Source organism: Prenolepis imparis, unplaced genomic scaffold (assembly GCF_030444845.1).
Source record: "Prenolepis imparis isolate NDT839.2.m4 unplaced genomic scaffold, iyPreImpa1.0 SCAF_130, whole genome shotgun sequence".
In the NCBI taxonomy this organism is placed as follows: domain Eukaryota; kingdom Metazoa; phylum Arthropoda; class Insecta; order Hymenoptera; family Formicidae; genus Prenolepis; species Prenolepis imparis.
Window position 1 is genome coordinate 36,892 of NW_028141288.1, and position 19,815 is coordinate 56,706.

At 34.3% G+C, this 19,815-nt stretch overlaps 2 protein-coding genes across 4 annotated transcripts in view; both read right to left on the reverse strand.

Moving 5' to 3' along the window:
• The window catches only part of LOC145947723 (cholinesterase 1-like), a 53,297-nt gene that overhangs the window by 22,381 nt on the left and 11,101 nt on the right, over positions 1-19,815 (reverse strand). Inside the window, exons 3-6 of one of the 3 annotated variants that reach the window (XM_083057500.1) lie at positions 9,257-9,412; positions 8,597-8,802; positions 8,234-8,518; positions 6,997-7,298 (exon numbers count right to left, since the gene is read on the reverse strand). In XM_083057500.1, the coding sequence (XP_082913626.1) occupies positions 9,381-9,412 (32 nt within the window). In that variant the 3' untranslated portion in view covers positions 6,997-7,298; positions 8,234-8,518; positions 8,597-8,802; positions 9,257-9,380. Of the gene's footprint in view, positions 1-6,996; positions 7,299-8,233; positions 8,519-8,596; positions 8,803-9,256; positions 9,413-19,815 lie in introns of those variants that run through there. The other 2 variants (XM_083057504.1, XM_083057501.1) reach the window with 2 other exon arrangements.
• On the reverse strand, positions 7,088-9,349 carry LOC145947726 (carboxylic ester hydrolase-like). Its single transcript, XM_083057505.1, has 4 exons — positions 9,257-9,349; positions 8,597-8,782; positions 8,234-8,442; positions 7,088-7,298 (listed from the first exon to the last, which is right to left on the reverse strand). Exons 1-4 carry the CDS (start codon positions 9,347-9,349, stop codon positions 7,088-7,090), a joined length of 699 nt encoding a protein of 232 aa, XP_082913631.1.

The window sequence follows — 19,815 nt, forward strand, 5'->3', positions numbered from 1 at the left end:
AAAATAAGAACACACGTGTGTTGAATGTATGCATCTATGCGTGTTGTTTTTACACGTTTTACGCGTATTCGTTGCATTATGTGTATACGATGTACATGATGCAACATTTTGCACGTTACTTCTACGGCCGTCGAACACCCCTAAAATTGTTTTACAGCGGGATTTCTAATTTTTTTGATTCATTTTTCGTATGGATTTTCCGTAGGATTAATTTATTTATATGTTTATATTAAATTTTTATTTCTTTTATACGAATTTAAACACAAAATACAAACTTTTAATACTGATCTGATCAATTATTAATGATTTTATAAATTATAATATTTTGTTATACATATATTTGTATAGAGTTGTGTTTACATATATATATTTTAGTTAGGTAGCATGTTATATAGATAGGTCTATATATTAGTTAGCTTATATATTATACATTTTTATTACATGGTTAGTCACCCATTACAGAGTTAGTCATTATATATTTTCTTTAGTTCTTTGTATTTTTTTTCAATTAATTTTTTTTACACACTTATAAATGTGTTTCTTTTTTCCGTGTTAGTTTCGCTCGTGCGTTATTATCAACGTGTGTTGTACCGTACGATATGTGTAACATAGTACTTTCTGTATTATATCAACACGCTTTAAGTGTGTTTGAATTAACGTGTTGTTAACGAGTTGTAATCGAGAAGTGTGTATAACACCTAACCATATTAAAACTACACATTTACGTGTATTGTACACGTATTATTCTATTCAAAGTGTGTAGTATCAACACAGCAGCCGTTCAGTACACGTGAGCAAAGTGTGTTATGTCTTATTTCTACACACGTTGAACACACATCGAACACGGCCATTTTTTGCAGTGTGTACACTGCAAAAACAAGTGTGTTACTTTTACACATTTTAAGCGTGTTATTCTGTAGACACTTTTTACACGTTTCATCGTGTGTAAAATAAGAACACACGTGTGTTGAATGTATGCATCTATGCGTGTTGTTTTTACACGTTTTACGCGTATTCGTTGCATTATGTGTATACGATGTACATGATGCAACATTTTGCACGTTACTTCTACGGCCGTCGAACACCCCTAAAATTGTTTTACAGCGGGATTTCCAATTTTTTGATTCATTTTTCGTATGGATTTTCCGTAGGATTAATTTATTTATATGTTTATATTAAATTTTTATTTCTTTTATACGAATTTAAACACAAAATACAAACTTTTAATACTGATCTGATCAATTATTAATGATTTTATAAATTATAATATTTTGTTATACATATATTTGTATAGAGTTGTGTTTACATATATATATTTTAGTTAGGTAGCATGTTATATAGATAGGTCTATATATTAGTTAGCTTATATATTATACATTTTTATTACATGGTTAGTCACCCATTACAGAGTTAGTCATTATATATTTTCTTTAGTTCTTTGTATTTTTTTTCAATTAATTTTTTTACACACTTATAAATGTGTTTCTTTTTTCCGTGTTAGTTTCGCTCGTGCGTTATTATCAACGTGTGTTGTACCGTACGATATGTGTAACATAGTACTTTCTGTATTATATCAACACGCTTTAAGTGTGTTTGAATTAACGTGTTGTTAACGAGTTGTAATCGAGAAGTGTGTATAACACCTAACCATATTAAAACTACACATTTACGTGTATTGTACACGTATTATTCTATTCAAAGTGTGTAGTATCAACACAGCAGCCGTTCAGTACACGTGAGAAAAGTGTGTTATGTGTTATTTCTACACACGTTGAACACACATCGAACACGGCCATTTTTTGTAGTGTAATATTTCATAAAGTTTAAACGCATGTTTTATAACCATCATTGCATAGAAGTATCCTCCAGGTTTCAGCATATTATAAATATTGCGAAATTCTTGTCTATTAAATAAAAAAAAAAATATATATATATAATTAATTTCTAACAGTTATGTATGTGTTATAATACTTTTGGACTAAACAAATTTATTTAATACTAATCTTATGTTAATGTTGCACCAAAATCAATTAACATAGAGCTTATTGTTTCAATATGTTGTACTTTTTATCATTATATATAATATTTTGCATAAATATCAACATAAAAATAAAAAAAAAAGCAATTTCGTGAAAATTTTTAAAAGGTTCTATAAAAATATTATTTATTTAAAACAACTTTTGTAAAACTTTTTTTCTTTATATAATAAAATTTAATTTATACTTACAGAATATCATTGCGAGAAAGTATCGTCGGAAAAGAGAAAATGTGATCGAATTGACCTATATATTTCTTGGGTAGATTCTTAGTTTGAATGTTAAATACTTCAAAATCAATTTCTTTGCTGCTTTTATATGTTTTTCTCGCATATTGTATCATTTTCTCTGAACTATCGGTACCTTAAAGTAATACGCAATATTTGAGAATTAAAAAATAATTTTGTCTTAAAATTTATTATTATACACACAATTTTATATAATTTATTCTTTATATTCTTACCTATTATTGTCGATTTACTCTCAAGCTTTGGCAATAAATAATTTTTGGTGATATTTCCAAAAGCACAATTCACTTCCATACATTTTGTTGGAACAAAGAATAGTTTTTTTTGTGATACTATTCTCATTAGCTCTTCAGCATATCTCAGCATTTGTTCTTTTATGGCCAGCTCCGGATTGAATTCCATATCTTTTTATGAATGGAAATAACTAACACTCAAAAAAAAAGAACACACGAAACACAACACTACTACAATATTTGTAGGAACAGTGGGGAAACAACAAAGTGAGAGATAGCTATGGTGTATGTTCGACACATGCGCTAACTTATAGAAAATATGTGTGTGTGTGTGTGTGTGTGTGTGAAATCCCTAAAAAAAATATTATATTTGTAAAATTTTGTAAAAAGAATTATAAAAATATTTTTACAAATTTGAAAAAGCTTGTTAAAAATTAGCTTTTCAAGAACGGATTGAATAAAATCAATTGAATTAATCAAGTATATAAGTAAGTTAATTATGTACTATTAATTTATAATTGACTCGAAATGAAGGAAAAATTAAGATTTTATTATATGTAGTTTTGGTAAATACAATATATGTATATAGTTTAAACAAAAGTTTTATTTTCAGCAAATTTTCAGTAGCATAAAATGACCTTATTGAAGTAAAGTACGAAATTTTGATAGGCTCCAGCTACAATTAAACGTATACATTTTTGCAAATGTCTTATATTCGACAATCTTTAATAATAATTTACGAATACGCACATAGCTTGATGTTAATTATTTTATATTATCTTCCAAAATCAAATTTCATATATGTAAAAATGAATTTTTAGTCGTATATAAATAGATATATTAAACGCGAAAATATTTTAATAAAATACAGACGACGGCTAAAATTTTTTTAACATTATTCATGCCATTGCTGATATATGTATGTCAAAATCAGTAGTGTTAATTTTTTTTTTTTTTAACATATTTATATAACATATTGTACATGTCTATATAAGGTTGTGCGTGAGGCAGGTTGATACATCAAAGATTATACTGCGTAAAGTAGATACAACCATTTATTAATAAAGACACTTATCGCTAGATCCGAGGATTTGGTGATTTAGCTATAAGTCGAGAGCTGAGTACGTTTTATGTACAAAAAGACATTTTTTTCGAAAGTTGGCGTTTTAGTCCTTCCAAATGGTTCCATCTGAGCGCCAAATGAGTCAGACAATAGACTGCCTCGGGCATTCCCAGTTGGGCCGAGCGCAACAGATCGAGCCGAAAGGCCTCGAGTTTAACGCGTGAAAAGCTGAAACGGTTAAAACATGTGACAAGGGTCTGCCGTCATATATTATATATAAACAAATATTATAATTATTACACAAATATGTAATTAAAAAATTGAAATAGTCGATATAGGGAATCTAATGTTGTATTCAAACAAATCTCTATGGGGTTGTACAATAATTTCTACATATCATTTTTCTATTTACTTAGTTAATATTTGATTTTTGATGCCGACTAATTGCTGAATATCACAGGAATATAGCAGATCGCATAAGGAAATATTTAAAAATTTTGAAAAATTGATTTTACTTTTCTTAAATCTTCTGAAATGCTTATAATATCAAGAATGAATCGCGTTAAGTAAAATTTCGTAGACATAGGCAAAGAATCGTACAAATATGGACCATCTGCAGGACACAGGTCTAAGATTATTGCCGTCTATAACAGGTTTTCTTTCATTTTCAGCTTTTGTGTATTCATTGTATACATAAAGTGATAAATGAATGGAGAAAGTAAAGATTTTCAAAGAAAATTTTTACGAGCGTATATTTCTAACAGGCAAAAATATCAAAAAATGCAATAAGAGAGGTCACAAGCAGAAATTTTCAAGTAAGATGTGTGTTGAGCCAAGCGGCTTTTTAAGAAAAGCACTGTGCTCATAAATTACAAATAAATAATCAAAATAAAAATTATTTTAATTAATAAAAAATTTGTTATATAAATTCGATAAATTGATAAATATTTTTTTTATGTTATATTTGCATACGTTAGGAATTTTGAATAAAATCGCATTTTTTTAAAATTAGTCTTTTTAATCGTTTGACATAATTTTTATAAAGTTATAGAATCGCTCGACTTTAATTATTTTTAATAAATAAGAATTTTATACATATTTGATTGTGTTGTTAAAATTAAATTTATGTAATGTTTTTTTAATTTTTTTCTGTTTTTCTCTTTTTACTTTTTAAGAAATATTATTTTATTAAAAAATATATGAAAAAAGAATAGTAATCATTTACGTTTTACAATTTGATAATAATTTTGAGAATAAGAATGAAAAAACTGCACTACTTGAATAAGCAATTTTTTACTTATTTTTTTACGAAGAAATTTCTTTCATAATTCAATAATAACGAATTTGTAACAATGATGATAATTATAATGAGAGAGATCGAAATAACTTGTTAAAACATTCTAAATAATGTGTCTCGAAAATCCTAATGTATCTGTATTATATATTTTATATATTTATGATATGACTAATGTGTATCGAAAAATCTAATGTATCTCGATGCGAATTATCATGGTAAAAGTATTTCTGCTTTACTTTTTCTGTTTATACTCATGTACGATTTCTGACATCGAGTAATTACTATTGTCACGATGAGTCACACAAGAGCCGCACATTTAAGGTAGTTTTCTTGTGAATCGCAATTAATAAGAAAAATTTGAAAATTTAGCTATTTATTATTAAATATGATATCTACACGTTTGTACAATTTAAAAATACTTGACCGTTCCAAACGCGAGATAATCGCTCAAAAATTGCATTTTTTTCAGATATTACATACACAAAAAGTAAGAAAATCTCATGTTTTAGCTTTTAATAATTAATAGGAACAACAAGAAAATAATATAAGACAGATATATGGAAGAAATAAATTACACTTTAGGAATATGTTACACTCTAGAAATATTAGTAAAAAACTGAAATTATTAACCGTTTAGTTTTAGAAATGCAATAATAAAAAGATGTTTACTTTCACGGTTATTCGACGTGAAAGAGCGATTGAAAAGGATGCGCCGCAGCTCATTGTTTTGTGTGTGAAGGTCAGAAATACTTAAAGGTTTCACTTGTATAACCATAAATAATCAGATGTTTTAACGTTGACTTATAAAATTTTGAATTGTACTGTCGCAAGACGACTGCCTTAGGAATATATTTTAATGCTTTCTTTTTTTTTATTATAAATAAAGAAAGCAAACCAATATGTTTATCGGCAAAATATAGTTTATCTGCTAAATAGCTCTATTCTTGCTCGAATGAGTCGATATTTTCCATTCACGATGTTTCCAATGTATATCGAGAAAGCCTAACGTACGAAAAATCATGATAAAAATATGCTTGCATTTTTTGTACCTACGTAGGTATGATTTTTGCCTTCGAGCGATTGCTGTCCGATGAATCATGCGTTGCATATTTGAAGATAATATTATGTAGGGACAAGGAAGGACAATAGAGAACAAGATATACTTTTTGGTTGACTGTAGGTAGAAGTTGTGTAGAAGAAAAGAAAACAATGTCCTTGTGGTCTTGACGGAGAGAGCATTTTACTTCGTATATCTCAGTTTTTAAAAGAAAATATAAAACTAGAACTGATGTTCAATATTTCCTCATGCCGATGCTGCACGAAGTATTGATGAAAAATTAGAACCATGTATTGCTCTATTTATTCCGGCCTAAAATCCTTTTTGATTTTTTTGTCTTATATATTACAGATTAATATAATACTTTGCAGTTAATAGTAATACACAAGACTCTTTAACAGACACATATTTTTTAGAAATTTTGTAACATTTATGATGCTCTATAAATAATTATATATATTTTTATAATTACATATATATAATTATAAATATATAATTAGATATATAATTATAAATATATAATCATAAATATGCGAATTTATAATAATTATATTTTATTGTTTAGATTATTCAGAAAATTTAAGAAAAATATCATATACTCTTTAAAAAATGGAAACTGTTCACGTTGAAATAACATAGAAAAATTGTGCACAGATTATGTTATTACTATTTGAGAAAATTAATAATCACAAGATATATATTTATCTTTTAATTTTTGTTAATAGGAAGATTATAAAAATTATGACTCTTAATTTTACGACTATATCTATGAATAAGAAATTAAGAAAATGTGCATTGATACCAAATGATTTCATAAAATGCATTGATGTTTATGAAGAGAGACTTAGACTTAAAGAAAAAAAAAAAGAATAAGCCTAAGCCTTGTAGAAAAAATATAAAGAAAATGCAACTTGAGAACATATACATTAGATTTAATATCTTTATTAAAATAATTTTAATACAAAATTTTATAATAACCCATAATTAAAATTGTTTATAAAGTTTCAATTAAGATTAAAAATATATTCTTATAAAATTAATTTTGAAAATCAATTCTTAAAAATTCTTAAGAGATCTCAACATTTTGAAGTTCTTGCAATCACTGAAAGATCTTCGTACAACAATTTATAAAAATGTTAATTACAACTGTAAATTACAACTCGTCCTTAAAATTTTTTAAATCTGCACTATGTAACTTCATCCGATGTGTTAGCTGATTCCAAAATGTCATTCTTTCCGAGAGAAGATTGTTTTCCATAATTATCTTAGACGAATTTCCTATGTATAGATACTCTGGTGAATAATTTGCTTTCACCGGCTTCCACTTTATGGGAATTGCCTTCGTGACCTTTGGCGTTGGATTTCTAAAGAATTTTATTATAATATGTACCTTATATACTAATGCATCATTTTCAACGTATATAATCAAAAGAAAAAATTATTATAACTCCATTATTAACTCATTGTATAATTATTATAAGATAATCATGATAAAATAATGCAAAAAATAGACATTATTACGCTAACTATTATCGTGATTAAATATTAATTTTATTATATACACACATTGGTCTTTCACATTTTTATAAAATTTATATATACAGGGTGTCCGGTAATAGTCGCATCAACCGTCGTGTGCAGGTAGAGCTAGTTAAACCGAGTAGAAAAGTCCTCTACCATTTTGCGATATTCTCAATAATAAGAGAGATAATAATTAATAAAGATCGGCCAATTCGCGTGACGACGGCGAGAAGAGACAGCCCAGTTTTATGTCGTTACCAAGCATGCGGCGAAAAGAAACAGTATAATGTTACACGGTTGCTAAGCGCGCGATGAAGCGGGGAGGAGCACTTTACAAAAGACAGTAACTCCATACGAGTAGCGCTAACTCTGGACCCCCGAGTGGGCTGTCTCTTCTCGCCGCACGCTTATCATCGCGCGAATTGGCTGATTTTTTTAAATTTATTTCTCTCTTATTATTGAGAATATCGCAAAATGGTAGAGGACTTTTCTACTCGGTTTAACTAGCTCTACCTGCACACGACGGTTGATGCGACTATTACCGGACACCCTGTATATATAAAATTCTGGGTAAATATGCATAATAACGGACCCAGCCCCAATCATCTTGACCTTGACAACATGTCAAGGTCAAGGTGATTGGGGCTGGGTCCGTTATTATGCATATTTACCAAATTCTGATATATAAGTCATAATAAAATCACGATGTAAATCCGAATTGTGAGATAGCTGGTTGTATTCAGTAATAAATTTTATCGCTAAAAATATTAACACTTACCCGGAATTTGCAAAATTGTACCAGAGTTCGGTCATGATACTAATTATCTCGTTATCCTCCTTGGACAATTCCGTTTCCACGAACAATTGTTCACCCACAGGGAACAAATACTGCAATTCGTCCGCGTGTGACACTCCATAATTCCTTTCTCTATCGTCGAATATCGAGCTAAAAGATGCTCCCTCTGTACGCGAAGTAGTAATAATAGACTGATGAAGTTTGATTCACAATAAAGTCTTGGATAGCTTCGTGAGTGCCGTGATTAAACCACGCGTCGCTGTACATCTGCAAAATTATTAGGTTAATACAGAAACTAATTAAATTAATTAGTAATTAAATAGTAATTAGTAAAAACTAAATTACATCGATGACTTTGAATCTAGCTTCATCGGATTCATCGATGTCTTCATTGCCGAAGTAGAATTCGCGAATACTAGTGCTTATTTCATCTCGAAATTGTGTATCTCGAAGACGGTATCGCTCTTCGTAGTATAAGCTGAGAGGTGCAACATTGTGGAAATCACTATTCAATTTCTTCACATGTTCACCCTGATCTCGTCCGTAAATACCTGAGGAGCATCTTATGCATAAATTGTTTGTTCAACTTAAAAAAAATTTTATATAAGAAATTTTATATTACGTTATCATAAAATAAGATTAATCGAAATTTTAATAATGCTTGTGTCGAAGAATTATCCAATAATTTATTAATATGTAATAATTTGCAACACGGTTAAAAGTGTGATGTTAAAACTGTATTTACATGTTATCTAGATTTTGTTTCTAAAACAAATACTTTTATAAGGTTTTATGCAAGCAAGCTTTGTTGAAATAAGTTACAGGAAGAAGTAGTTTTCCGATCTTATTCTAAAAATTATCTTCAAAATTTTATAAATGTTTCTAAGAAAAATTATCCTGCGCAGTTTTCCGATAATTGTAATTCTAAAATGATAATATCATGTAAATCTCTCGGTTTTTGAACTGGAGATCTATGTAGAAAGTTAGTAGTCCCTTATCTGCTACCTTAAGGGTTCCTTCTTCTGATGTAATTCCTGTTATCCAAGGTTTATCAGCTATACGGCCTTGTCGCACGGAAATTAATGGATCTTCCGCCATAACACCTGTGTGTCTGGGTTCGATCACTGGTTTAAAGGGTATCATTGGACAATAACCATAATGCTGAGATAAAACAAGGGATAATTAATTAATTTAAATTATAGAAAAACCAGGAATAAAAACATATGTTTCATAGGAAGATAAATAAGGCTTTGTTGAATGGTAATAAAGAAGTATGACATAAGAAAACTAATTAACAACAGTGCTAAATAGAGTGATAAACAAACTCTATAATTAAATATCAAAATAATATCAAAATAAAGGAAAAAATATTGAAATAATTAAATATTAAATAATAAAATATTAAAACATTAAAATATTAAAATTAAATAATAAATATTAAATAAGTATTAACTAATAAAGTATTAAAAATAAAGTCAAGTCAAGATTAAAAGAATCGAGCGATTTGTGTGATTTTCAATTCACGGTCTATAATGTATTGCGCGTTTATTAAAAACTCGATCAGTTTAGCCTTTATTGAAAACCGAAAATCTAAAATACACGTTTTTTGATTTGTTATAGCCCGAACTATAACCAGTAGTTATTAGAAATTAGAATTTACTGAATATCTTTATAGAATACTGTAAAACATTTTTGCTTATAAAAGAGCGCTCTCGACAAACGCTCGTCGCGTGAAAACGCTAACGCAGCGAGACACGCGCGAAGCACCGGAAACCGCGAGATGCAAGCGAAGACCAGGGACTTCGACCTGCTTCGCTTGCAATTAGATCAAAAACGCGTGAGTATTGTTAACCAATCAGAGACCTGTTTCCAAGGGCCTCTCCCGAAAGAAATCCAAGAAACAAAGAGGATATAGGACGGAGAGCCCGCCCGCGAAGGCAGTCTCGAATAAAACTCCTAAACATCAAGACGGAGTCTCGAATACAATTCCTAAACATCAAGACGTGGTCGCTAATAAGAAACCAGAACATCAGAACGAGACTCACTAACAACGACCTGAATTATTGAGAGGAATACGAAGATACGCTCATCGAATGTTACGCGAATATATATTTAAAGAAAGGACGAGAAATAAAGCGAAACCATATTCAATCCGAAATAAAAGTGTATTTTAAGAGAAAGAAAAGAGTACAACACTCCTAACTTCCTACGAAGTCCTGCACGACCCGAGGATCCTCATCCTTAATTCGGCGCAACCCCAGTGCCTTGTTCGAGGCACACAACAAAATTGGTGGCAGCGGTGGGATTGCGCCGACGGACCGCCAGGACCAGCAGGAACCTGAAGACCTGAAAACAATACAAAAGTATTAGAAAAATCAGGCACGTCGAAATAATCGACGGACAACACAGAAAGCAGCATACTAAAAAATAAGACCCGCAATACACACATACACAACGTGTGGAAGCAGGCACGTCAGTTAGAAGAAACAGCTGACGGAAATAAGCAGAAGTCACAGTGCAGTGAAAGTGAAGGACGGACAACGCAAGCAGTACGAAGAGCGATAAGCAAGCAGCTGAGAATCGAGTAGGATCGCCAACGTCCCAAGGACAACGCCGACCTGCGACAATCTCACGGACAACGCATCATCACCGAGCGACGACCTGCCGTATCAATCACGAGCACCGAGCCGCCAGCCGTTATCAGCCCACGAGCGATCGAGTTGCAGCAGCAGCAGCCAAGCCGTACCGAGCGATAAAGAGCGTAACGATGCGAACCGTAATACTGTAAGTCCGATCCTTATAATATTTCTGCGTGAATGTCGGAAGGGAACAAGACATCCCCGAAACCGATAGCGAACAAATCTTGGCTACATAGCGACTCAGCCAAACGAGCGATTCAAGCGTTACCCTTAACTGTAGAAAGACTCGAGCGAGTTCGTAGAAAATTAGAAAACGAATATTCAAACGAAAGCGAAAACGAATTACCCGCGAACGTCATTGTTAAGCGCGAGTTCCCCTTCGATAGCTTTGACGAAAGTATACTAAAGACGCGAACAGACGGTAATAACGAAAATATAAAAGAAATTAAAATACGCGCAAGCAAAACCCCTAGCAACGCGTCACAGAAAAGCGGATGGTCAACTACGTACGATAGTAGCGATTTTGACTCTAACGAAGATAACATGTCGGTAATGCACACCCCACCAAATGGTGCAGCGGACGTATCCGTGGGTGCTGTGGACCGCGAAATTGGTCGCCTACGCGAAACTATAGAGCGCGGAAACGTACATCGCGTAGAAGTCGACGTACACAGGACACCCGCCGAACATAGGACACCCGTCGAAAACAACGCGAACGAGGAAAATCCTATGATGCGCGACGTATTGCAAGGCCTACGAGATTTACAAATCGAAATGCGGACAGAAATAAATAAAATGTACGATTGGAGGTCACGCGGAGAGAGATCAGACGAGAGTCGTCAAAGCTCCCGCGAACGCGCACGCAAACGGGATGCAAATAGGCACCGCGATAATCGACATCTCCGTGAACACACCCGTAATCAAAATGCGGAAGAGAGATGCGACAGTCGGCAAGATCTACGCGAACTCACTTCCGAGCGAGACAGAAATAATCAACGTGATCACCGCGACTACTCTCGAAATCGAGACGCAGGAGATCGACGGAATCTACGCGAACACACACGCGAACAGGGAGCGGATAGGCGCTTAGACAATAGGCAGATTAGATCCCGCGAACGCGCTTATGATCAAGATTCGGACGAAGAGCACGAGCCTCGTATGGCTTACGGACGAACCGAGCGTGACATCCGAAATCGGCGGAATGCCTCACAACGGTACATGTCACTAAAGGAGGCGCGAATAATGATACCGGAGTTCGACGGCACAACGCGAACCCGATTACAAGAATTTCTAAACTCCTGTACGTACGCAATTAAAAATATTCACCCTGATGACGAGGAAGCGTTAATTCAAGGAATATTATTTACTAAATTACGGGGAAAAGCCATGCAAGATTTCGAGACACGAGACATTCAAACGTTCGAAGAATTGAAAGACCAACTAGAAAATTCTTATCAAAGTAAGCGGAGTACAGCGCATTTACAAATCGAGTTCAATTCGCTCAAGCAAAACTTTAACGAACCGGCACAGAGTTTCGGACAACGCGTCGACAAACTTGCCAGGAAATTATATAGCTCAATGATTGAGGGAGAAAAGCGTTCGAGCACCTATAAGCGTGCTATTTTAGAAACCATACAAAGCCAAGCATTACTCAATTTCCAATTCGGGTTACGTAACGAATTGAAAATACTCGTGCGATCACAACGATACACAACACTCCAAGAAGCGATAACGGGCGCAACCGCAGAAGAAAAGTTAATAGGATCTAACGCATCGCGAATGACAAATGCATCACAAAGCAAAACTGGGCAACAACCGCGACAAGGTCAACATAAAACCACGCAATGTTATAAATGCGGAAAATCGGGACATTACGGACGCGATTGCCGCAGCAGTAAATACGCGCTCCCAAAACCGGACAAGCCCCCTCGCGCAAATACCGTAGAGAAATTCTGCAATTATTGCAAAAAACGCGGACATAATCGCGACGAGTGTTGGACTTTAAATGGAAGGCCGAAAACAAATACACCGGACCGCGATAAGGGAACCGATAATAAAAAATCGCGAAGCATAAATAAAATTGAAAACCGTAAGAAACCACAATCGCGAAAAAGAGATACCGAATCCGAGTATAGCAGTGACGAAGAAGAACGGCAAGAAGAAAAGAATAAAAAGACACGCGCGATAGAATATCAGGTGACTCACGTGCGACAGACGCCTCGTGGAGCAGCGAGCCTGAATTTAATAACTCTACCTATACGCGAAGTAAAGAACGGCAAGATTAACATGCTCTACGATTCTGGAGCTACTGTCTCTTTAATAAAAGTTAAACACCTGAAAGGTGAAACCGAGATATACAACGACAAAATTACTTTGATCGGCATAACCGGGCATAAAGCGCGAACAATAGGAAAATTCTACGCGACTATCGATCTAGGCAGCCGAAAAATCAAACACGCGATTTATGTCGTAAAGGACGACTTCCCAATGGAATACGAAGGGATCATAGGAATCGATTTTCTACAAAAGCAACAAGTCACGTGCGATTACAAAAAACAGGAGATTCAAATAGGAAACGCCGTATTAAAATTACGATCGTACAATAAAATTCAATTAAAACCGCGTAGCGAAACGATAATACAAGCGGCAACGAATCGTAATAAGATAGGCGTGATAAAGGCCGAAGAAACAGCACCGGGAATATATATCGGACGATGCCTGGTAGAACCAAAAAATTTTGTGTGCCCCGTCAGTATAATTAATACGACCGACGAGACCGTAGAGATTAGTACGCCGCTCGTAACCGTAGAAGACATATGTGAAGATAACGCACACAAAGTATACACGATACACACGGGCGACACTCATAACTCGTCAACGCGCGACGAACGAATCTGACAATTATTACGCACGGATCATCTAAACGTCGAAGAAAAACGCTCAGTACAACGGATATGCGAAGAATATAGCGATATATTTCATTTAAATGAAGAACCACTGACATGCACCGCGACGATAAAGCACGAGATAAACACGCGCGCCGACACCTCGCCCGTCAACGTAAGACCATACCGCCTTCCCGAGAAGCATAAAGCAGAAGTAAATAAGCAAGTGCAAGGAATGCTAAAAGACCAAATTATTAGAACAAGCATGAGTCAATGGAATGCTCCATTATTAGTAGTGCCGAAAAAAGCCGATGCGTCAGGAAAACAAAGACTCAGGGTAGTAGTAGACTTCCGGAAAGTTAACGATTTAACTATAGGCGACTCATTTCCTCTGCCTAATATTACCGATATATTGGACCAGTTAGGGAACGCCAAATATTTTACGACGCTTGATCTAGCATCAGGATATCACCAGATACCGATGGCTGAGCGCGATAAAAACAAAACCGCCTTTTCAACCCCCTATGGACACTACGAGTTCAACCGAATGCCGTTTGGATTAAAAAACGCGCCTGCGACCTTCCAACGATTAATGAATTCGGTACTAACAGGGATACAAGGGCTCAGATGTCTCGTTTATCTCGACGACATCGTAATATACGGATCCAGTTTAGAGGATCATAACAAAAGACTCGTGGAAGTACTACAGAGATTACGAAAACATAATTTAAAATTGCAACCGGAAAAGTGCGAATTTTTACGTAAAGAAGTAATATACTTAGGGCATATTATTTCCGAGAACGGCATATTACCCGATCCGTCGAAACTAGACGCGGTAAAAAATTTTCCGACGCCACAAAAAATAAAAGACATACAATCGTTTATCGGACTAGCGGGCTACTATCGCAAATTCATTGAAGATTTCTCGCGAATCGCGAAACCGTTAACAAAACTAACAAAAAAGACGGAAGTTTTTGTATGGGGAAACGAACAACAAATCGCGTTCGACACCTTAAAAGAAAAATTAATGACCGCGCCAGTGTTAAAATATCCGGACTTCATCGAAGAATTCAACGTGACCACCGATGCCTCCGACTACGCAATCGGAGCCGTGCTGTCACAGGGACCGGTAGGAAATGACCGACCTATCGCTTACGCCAGCCGAGTGTTATCTCGGGCAGAGCAAAATTATAATACGACCGAAAAAGAATTGTTAGCAATCGTATGGGCAGTTAAACATTTTCGACCATATGTCTATGGAACAAAATTTAAAATAATAACCGACCATAAACCTCTAATTTGGCTATTTAACGTCACGGACCCCGGATCAAGACTCATCCGCTGGAGATTAAAATTAGAAGAATACGATTACGAGATAATTCACAAGGCCGGACGAGCAAACGCGAACGCCGACGCGCTAAGTCGACACGTAACTCGAGATACAAGCGAGAGAAGAAAGAGAGAAATCTTCAAAGTAGAAGAAGAGGAAGAAGAGAGAGAAGAAAAACTCGCCGATAACGCAAGAGTATATACCGAAGAGGAGAAACAACAAATACTCTACGAATATCATGATGCACCCACAGGAGGACATCAGGGAATCGAACGCACAATAAAAAGAATTCGATTAAAACATAACTGGCCAGGATTAACAAGAGACGTCGAAAAATATATCTCGAAATGCGAATCCTGCCAGAAAAATAAATTATCGCGACGAGTAAAAGCACCCCTCATTATTACGGACACGCCGAGTAAACCATTCGAAAAATGCGCGTTAGATATAGTCGGACCGTTAACAATTACTAATAACGGAAATAAATATTTACTAACTTTCCAAGATAATTTAACAAAATTTAGCAAAGCGATACCGATCGCAAACCAAGAAGCTAACACGGTCGCGAAAGAATTCGCCACGAAAATAATTTTCGAATACGGAATTCCCGAAAAAATTCTAACCGACCAAGGAACAAATTTTGTAAGTGAAATATTTAAGAATACGTGCAAATTACTTAAAATCGATAAAATTCAGACAACAGCTTATCACCCCGAAAGCAACGGAGCATTAGAGCGTTCACACCGTACGTTAGCCGAATATTTAAGACACTATATAAATGCCGACCAAACAGACTGGGACGAGTGGATTCCCTACGCAATGTTTACGTATAACACGACCCCACACACGGCTACGGGGCATACACCTTTCGAATTAGTATACGGGCATCAAGCGGACCTACCGACAGCTCTAGCGAGACCGCCCAAACTAACGTATAGTTACGACGACTACTCGCAAGAATTAAAAGAAAGAATACGGGCGTCAAATCAACTCGCGAAAGAGAATATTAAAGAAGACAAAATAAAAGCCAAAGGGTACTACGATAAATCCGCGAAAGAAACAAAATTTAAGATAGGCGACAAAGTACTAGTATACGACGAGACGCTCCGACGGGGACGATCGAAAAAATTAGATGCACTATGGGCAGGACCTTACGTAATAACCGAAAAGAATTCCGACGTAAACTACACAATTAAAAAAGGAAGAAAAGCAGTGCGCATGCATACGAATAGACTAAAGCTATTTATAGAAAACTAATACTTACTGTTATATACTTACTGTGATCCGACAACAATATATACTATTTTGCGTTTCCCTTTAATTGCGCAACCGACCTATGATATTGTAAAAGTAATAAAATTCCCCACACCATCCTATAATAATGTATACAATTATATCAAAATAGATAATCAAATAATTGTTATAAATAAAGAAAAATTAACATATGCGACAATGACGGAAAGCGAATTGCGAAATTGTAATAAAATTAATACACAATATGTAACGCAATTCACCTATACACCGCGTAGATTTAGACGCACCATGCGAAATGCAAATGTATACGCAGCGACAACATTATCAGAGCAAATGTAATGTAAGACACTACGTCTCAACCCACATGTTATGGATAGCATTACACCAAGAGCACACCTGGTTATACTCGACGGACGCCGAACAAACGATAACCATACAATGTGACGGTCAGCTCGAAAATAAAATAATAAGAAACGATTATAAAACTACATTGTAAACGGGAATTATAACTGTACGTAGCATTAGAAATAATCTTAACAAAAATAAGATAAGAAAGCGAAAAACTTCGTACCTCCGTTTTTCTTTTTTTTACGGGGGAGGAATGTTATAGCCCGAACTATAACCAGTAGTTATTAGAAATTAGAATTTACTGAATATCTTTATAGAATACTGTAAAACATTTTTGCTTATAAAAGAGCGCTCTCGACAAACGCTCGTCGCGTGAAAACGCTAACGCAGCGAGACACGCGCGAAGCACCGGAAACCGCGAGATGCAAGCGAAGACCAGGGACTTCGACCTGCTTCGCTTGCAATTAGATCAAAAACGCGTGAGTATTGTTAACCAATCAGAGACCTGTTTCCAAGGGCCTCTCCCGAAAGAAATCCAAGAAACAAAGAGGATATAGGACGGAGAGCCCGCCCGCGAAGGCAGTCTCGAATAAAACTCCTAAACATCAAGACGGAGTCTCGAATACAATTCCTAAACATCAAGACGTGGTCGCTAATAAGAAACCAGAACATCAGAACGAGACTCACTAACAACGACCTGAATTATTGAGAGGAATACGAAGATACGCTCATCGAATGTTACGCGAATATATATTTAAAGAAAGGACGAGAAATAAAGCGAAACCATATTCAATCCGAAATAAAAGTGTATTTTAAGAGAAAGAAAAGAGTACAACACTCCTAACTTCCTACGAAGTCCTGCACGACCCGAGGATCCTCATCCTTAATTCGGCGCAACCCCAGTGCCTTGTTCGAGGCACACAACAGATTACAATATTAATCGTTCAATGTAGAAATACAAATTTGTTTTTATTTTTATATTTAATAAAATTATTTCTACACAAAATAAATTCATTTTTATGCAGATTTCTAAAACATATGTTATTTTTCTCAGAATTAATCATCTGTTCGTTAATAGCGCAACATTTGAATGATTGATAAAATATGCAGAATATCGTATTCAAGAAATAGGGAAAATTTCTATTATCGATATCATAATTAGCGATGACGATTCTTTAGTTAATCAGTCTCTTGCAACTTGTTTCCTGTTTTTTTTTTTTTTAATTTCAATCGATAGAGGTGCGATGCACGAGCGTGAATAAAAATGTCAATTACATATACAGAAAAACATGCACGTCTCGTTAAACTGGTTTTTCTCGCATCGCCAGAACTTTGTGAACATATTTATTCACACAGTTTCGTAACTGAATTAGATTATTTAAAACACATATTACTCATAAATAAAAATTATCTTGTCAGAAAAATTCCTACGGCGCCTATTTAAATAAATAAAGTATCAACAAACAAATAATATCGGTCACAATAAATAAATAAATATTTTAATAAATTTCATGAATATATATATACCAGATGTCTCATTTTAAAGGACTCACTCAAATATCTCATTGTCAGAAACACTGCGTTAAATAGAAAAATGTTTTCTACAAAAGTTGTAAGGTTTCGAGGGGGACATAACATAGTAATATTCATTTGACCTTGGGCAGCATCTCCAAGGTCAAGTGAAGGTGAGAATTTGAAGGTGAGAAGGTGAATTTTGAAGAAAATAAAAAAATGCTTCAGATAAAAGTTGTTCAAATTAATTAGTAGAAAAAGATGTTATAATAAAAATATGGGTTTCCATTTAAAACATTTATTCTCACCTTCACTTGACCTTGGAGAAGTGGCCCAAGGTCATATGAATATTACTATGTTATGTCCCCCTCGAAACCCTACAACTTTTGTAGGAAACATTTTTTGATTTAACGCAGTGTTTCTGAGATATTTGAGTGGGTCCTTTAAAATGGGACACCCGGTATATATATATGCAGATTGATGAAAACGTGATCTATCATCATAATTTTTTTCGAGTTTATTTTAATTTTGCATCGGGACACGCCTATTCCAAAGTGGGATAAAATGACTTCGCGTGACTGTTCACGGATCATGCAACCATATCAATGTCAGTATGTAAGCATACATATATAATTTTTCTGAAACTGATGCACGCGCAGAGATATAGAGCTTGTCTCTCACTGTTACGCTTTTAACAGCTGTGCATGAATGTGTTTAGATGACATTTTAAGTTAAATAGTAAAAGTAGATAGTTCACGCGCATACAAAATATTAATATTACAAATTGGTGTGTGTGAAATTGGCGTCTCATTTTGTGGAAACTCATAAATAAATAAGAGTTCTAGCTTTATTTACAATAGTTCTAGAGTTCCTGATAGTTTAAACAAATAATTCCGGCCATTAAAGCAAAAAAATCGATTCGGACAAACTGAGACGCCAAGTTCACGCAGCGAATGTACATGCCCAGAACTATATGAGAACTGCTTTAAATGAAGCAGAACTATTGAAAATCGACTGGCGTCTCACCTTTAAAGTCGAAAAAATGCATTTTTCGATCAAAATAATTAGTTTAAAAAAGTTCTAAGTGATTTATTTATCAGAACTCTTTGGAAATGTAATGTACATGCCCAGAACTATATGAGAACTGCTTTAAATGAAGCTGAACTCTTGAAAATTGACTGGCGTCTCACCTTTAAAGTGGAAAAAATGCATTTTTCGATCAAAATAATTAGTTTAAAAAAGTTCTAAGTGATTTATTTATCAGAACTCTTTAGAAATGTAATGTACATGCCCAGAACTATATGAGAACTGCTTTAAATGAAGAAGAACTATTGAAAATCGACTGGCGTCTCACCTTTAGACTCGAAAATATGCATTTTTCGGGCAAAATAACTGTTTTAAAAAATGTCTACTTGTTTTAATTATCAGAATTCTTTGGAAAGGCAATATACATGCCCAGAACTATATGAGAACTGCTTTAGAATAAGCAGAACTCTTGAAAATCGACTGGCGTCTCACCTTTAGACTCGAAAATATGCATTTTCGGGCAAAATGATTGTTTAACAAACTTTTTAATTGTTTTAATTATCAGAACTC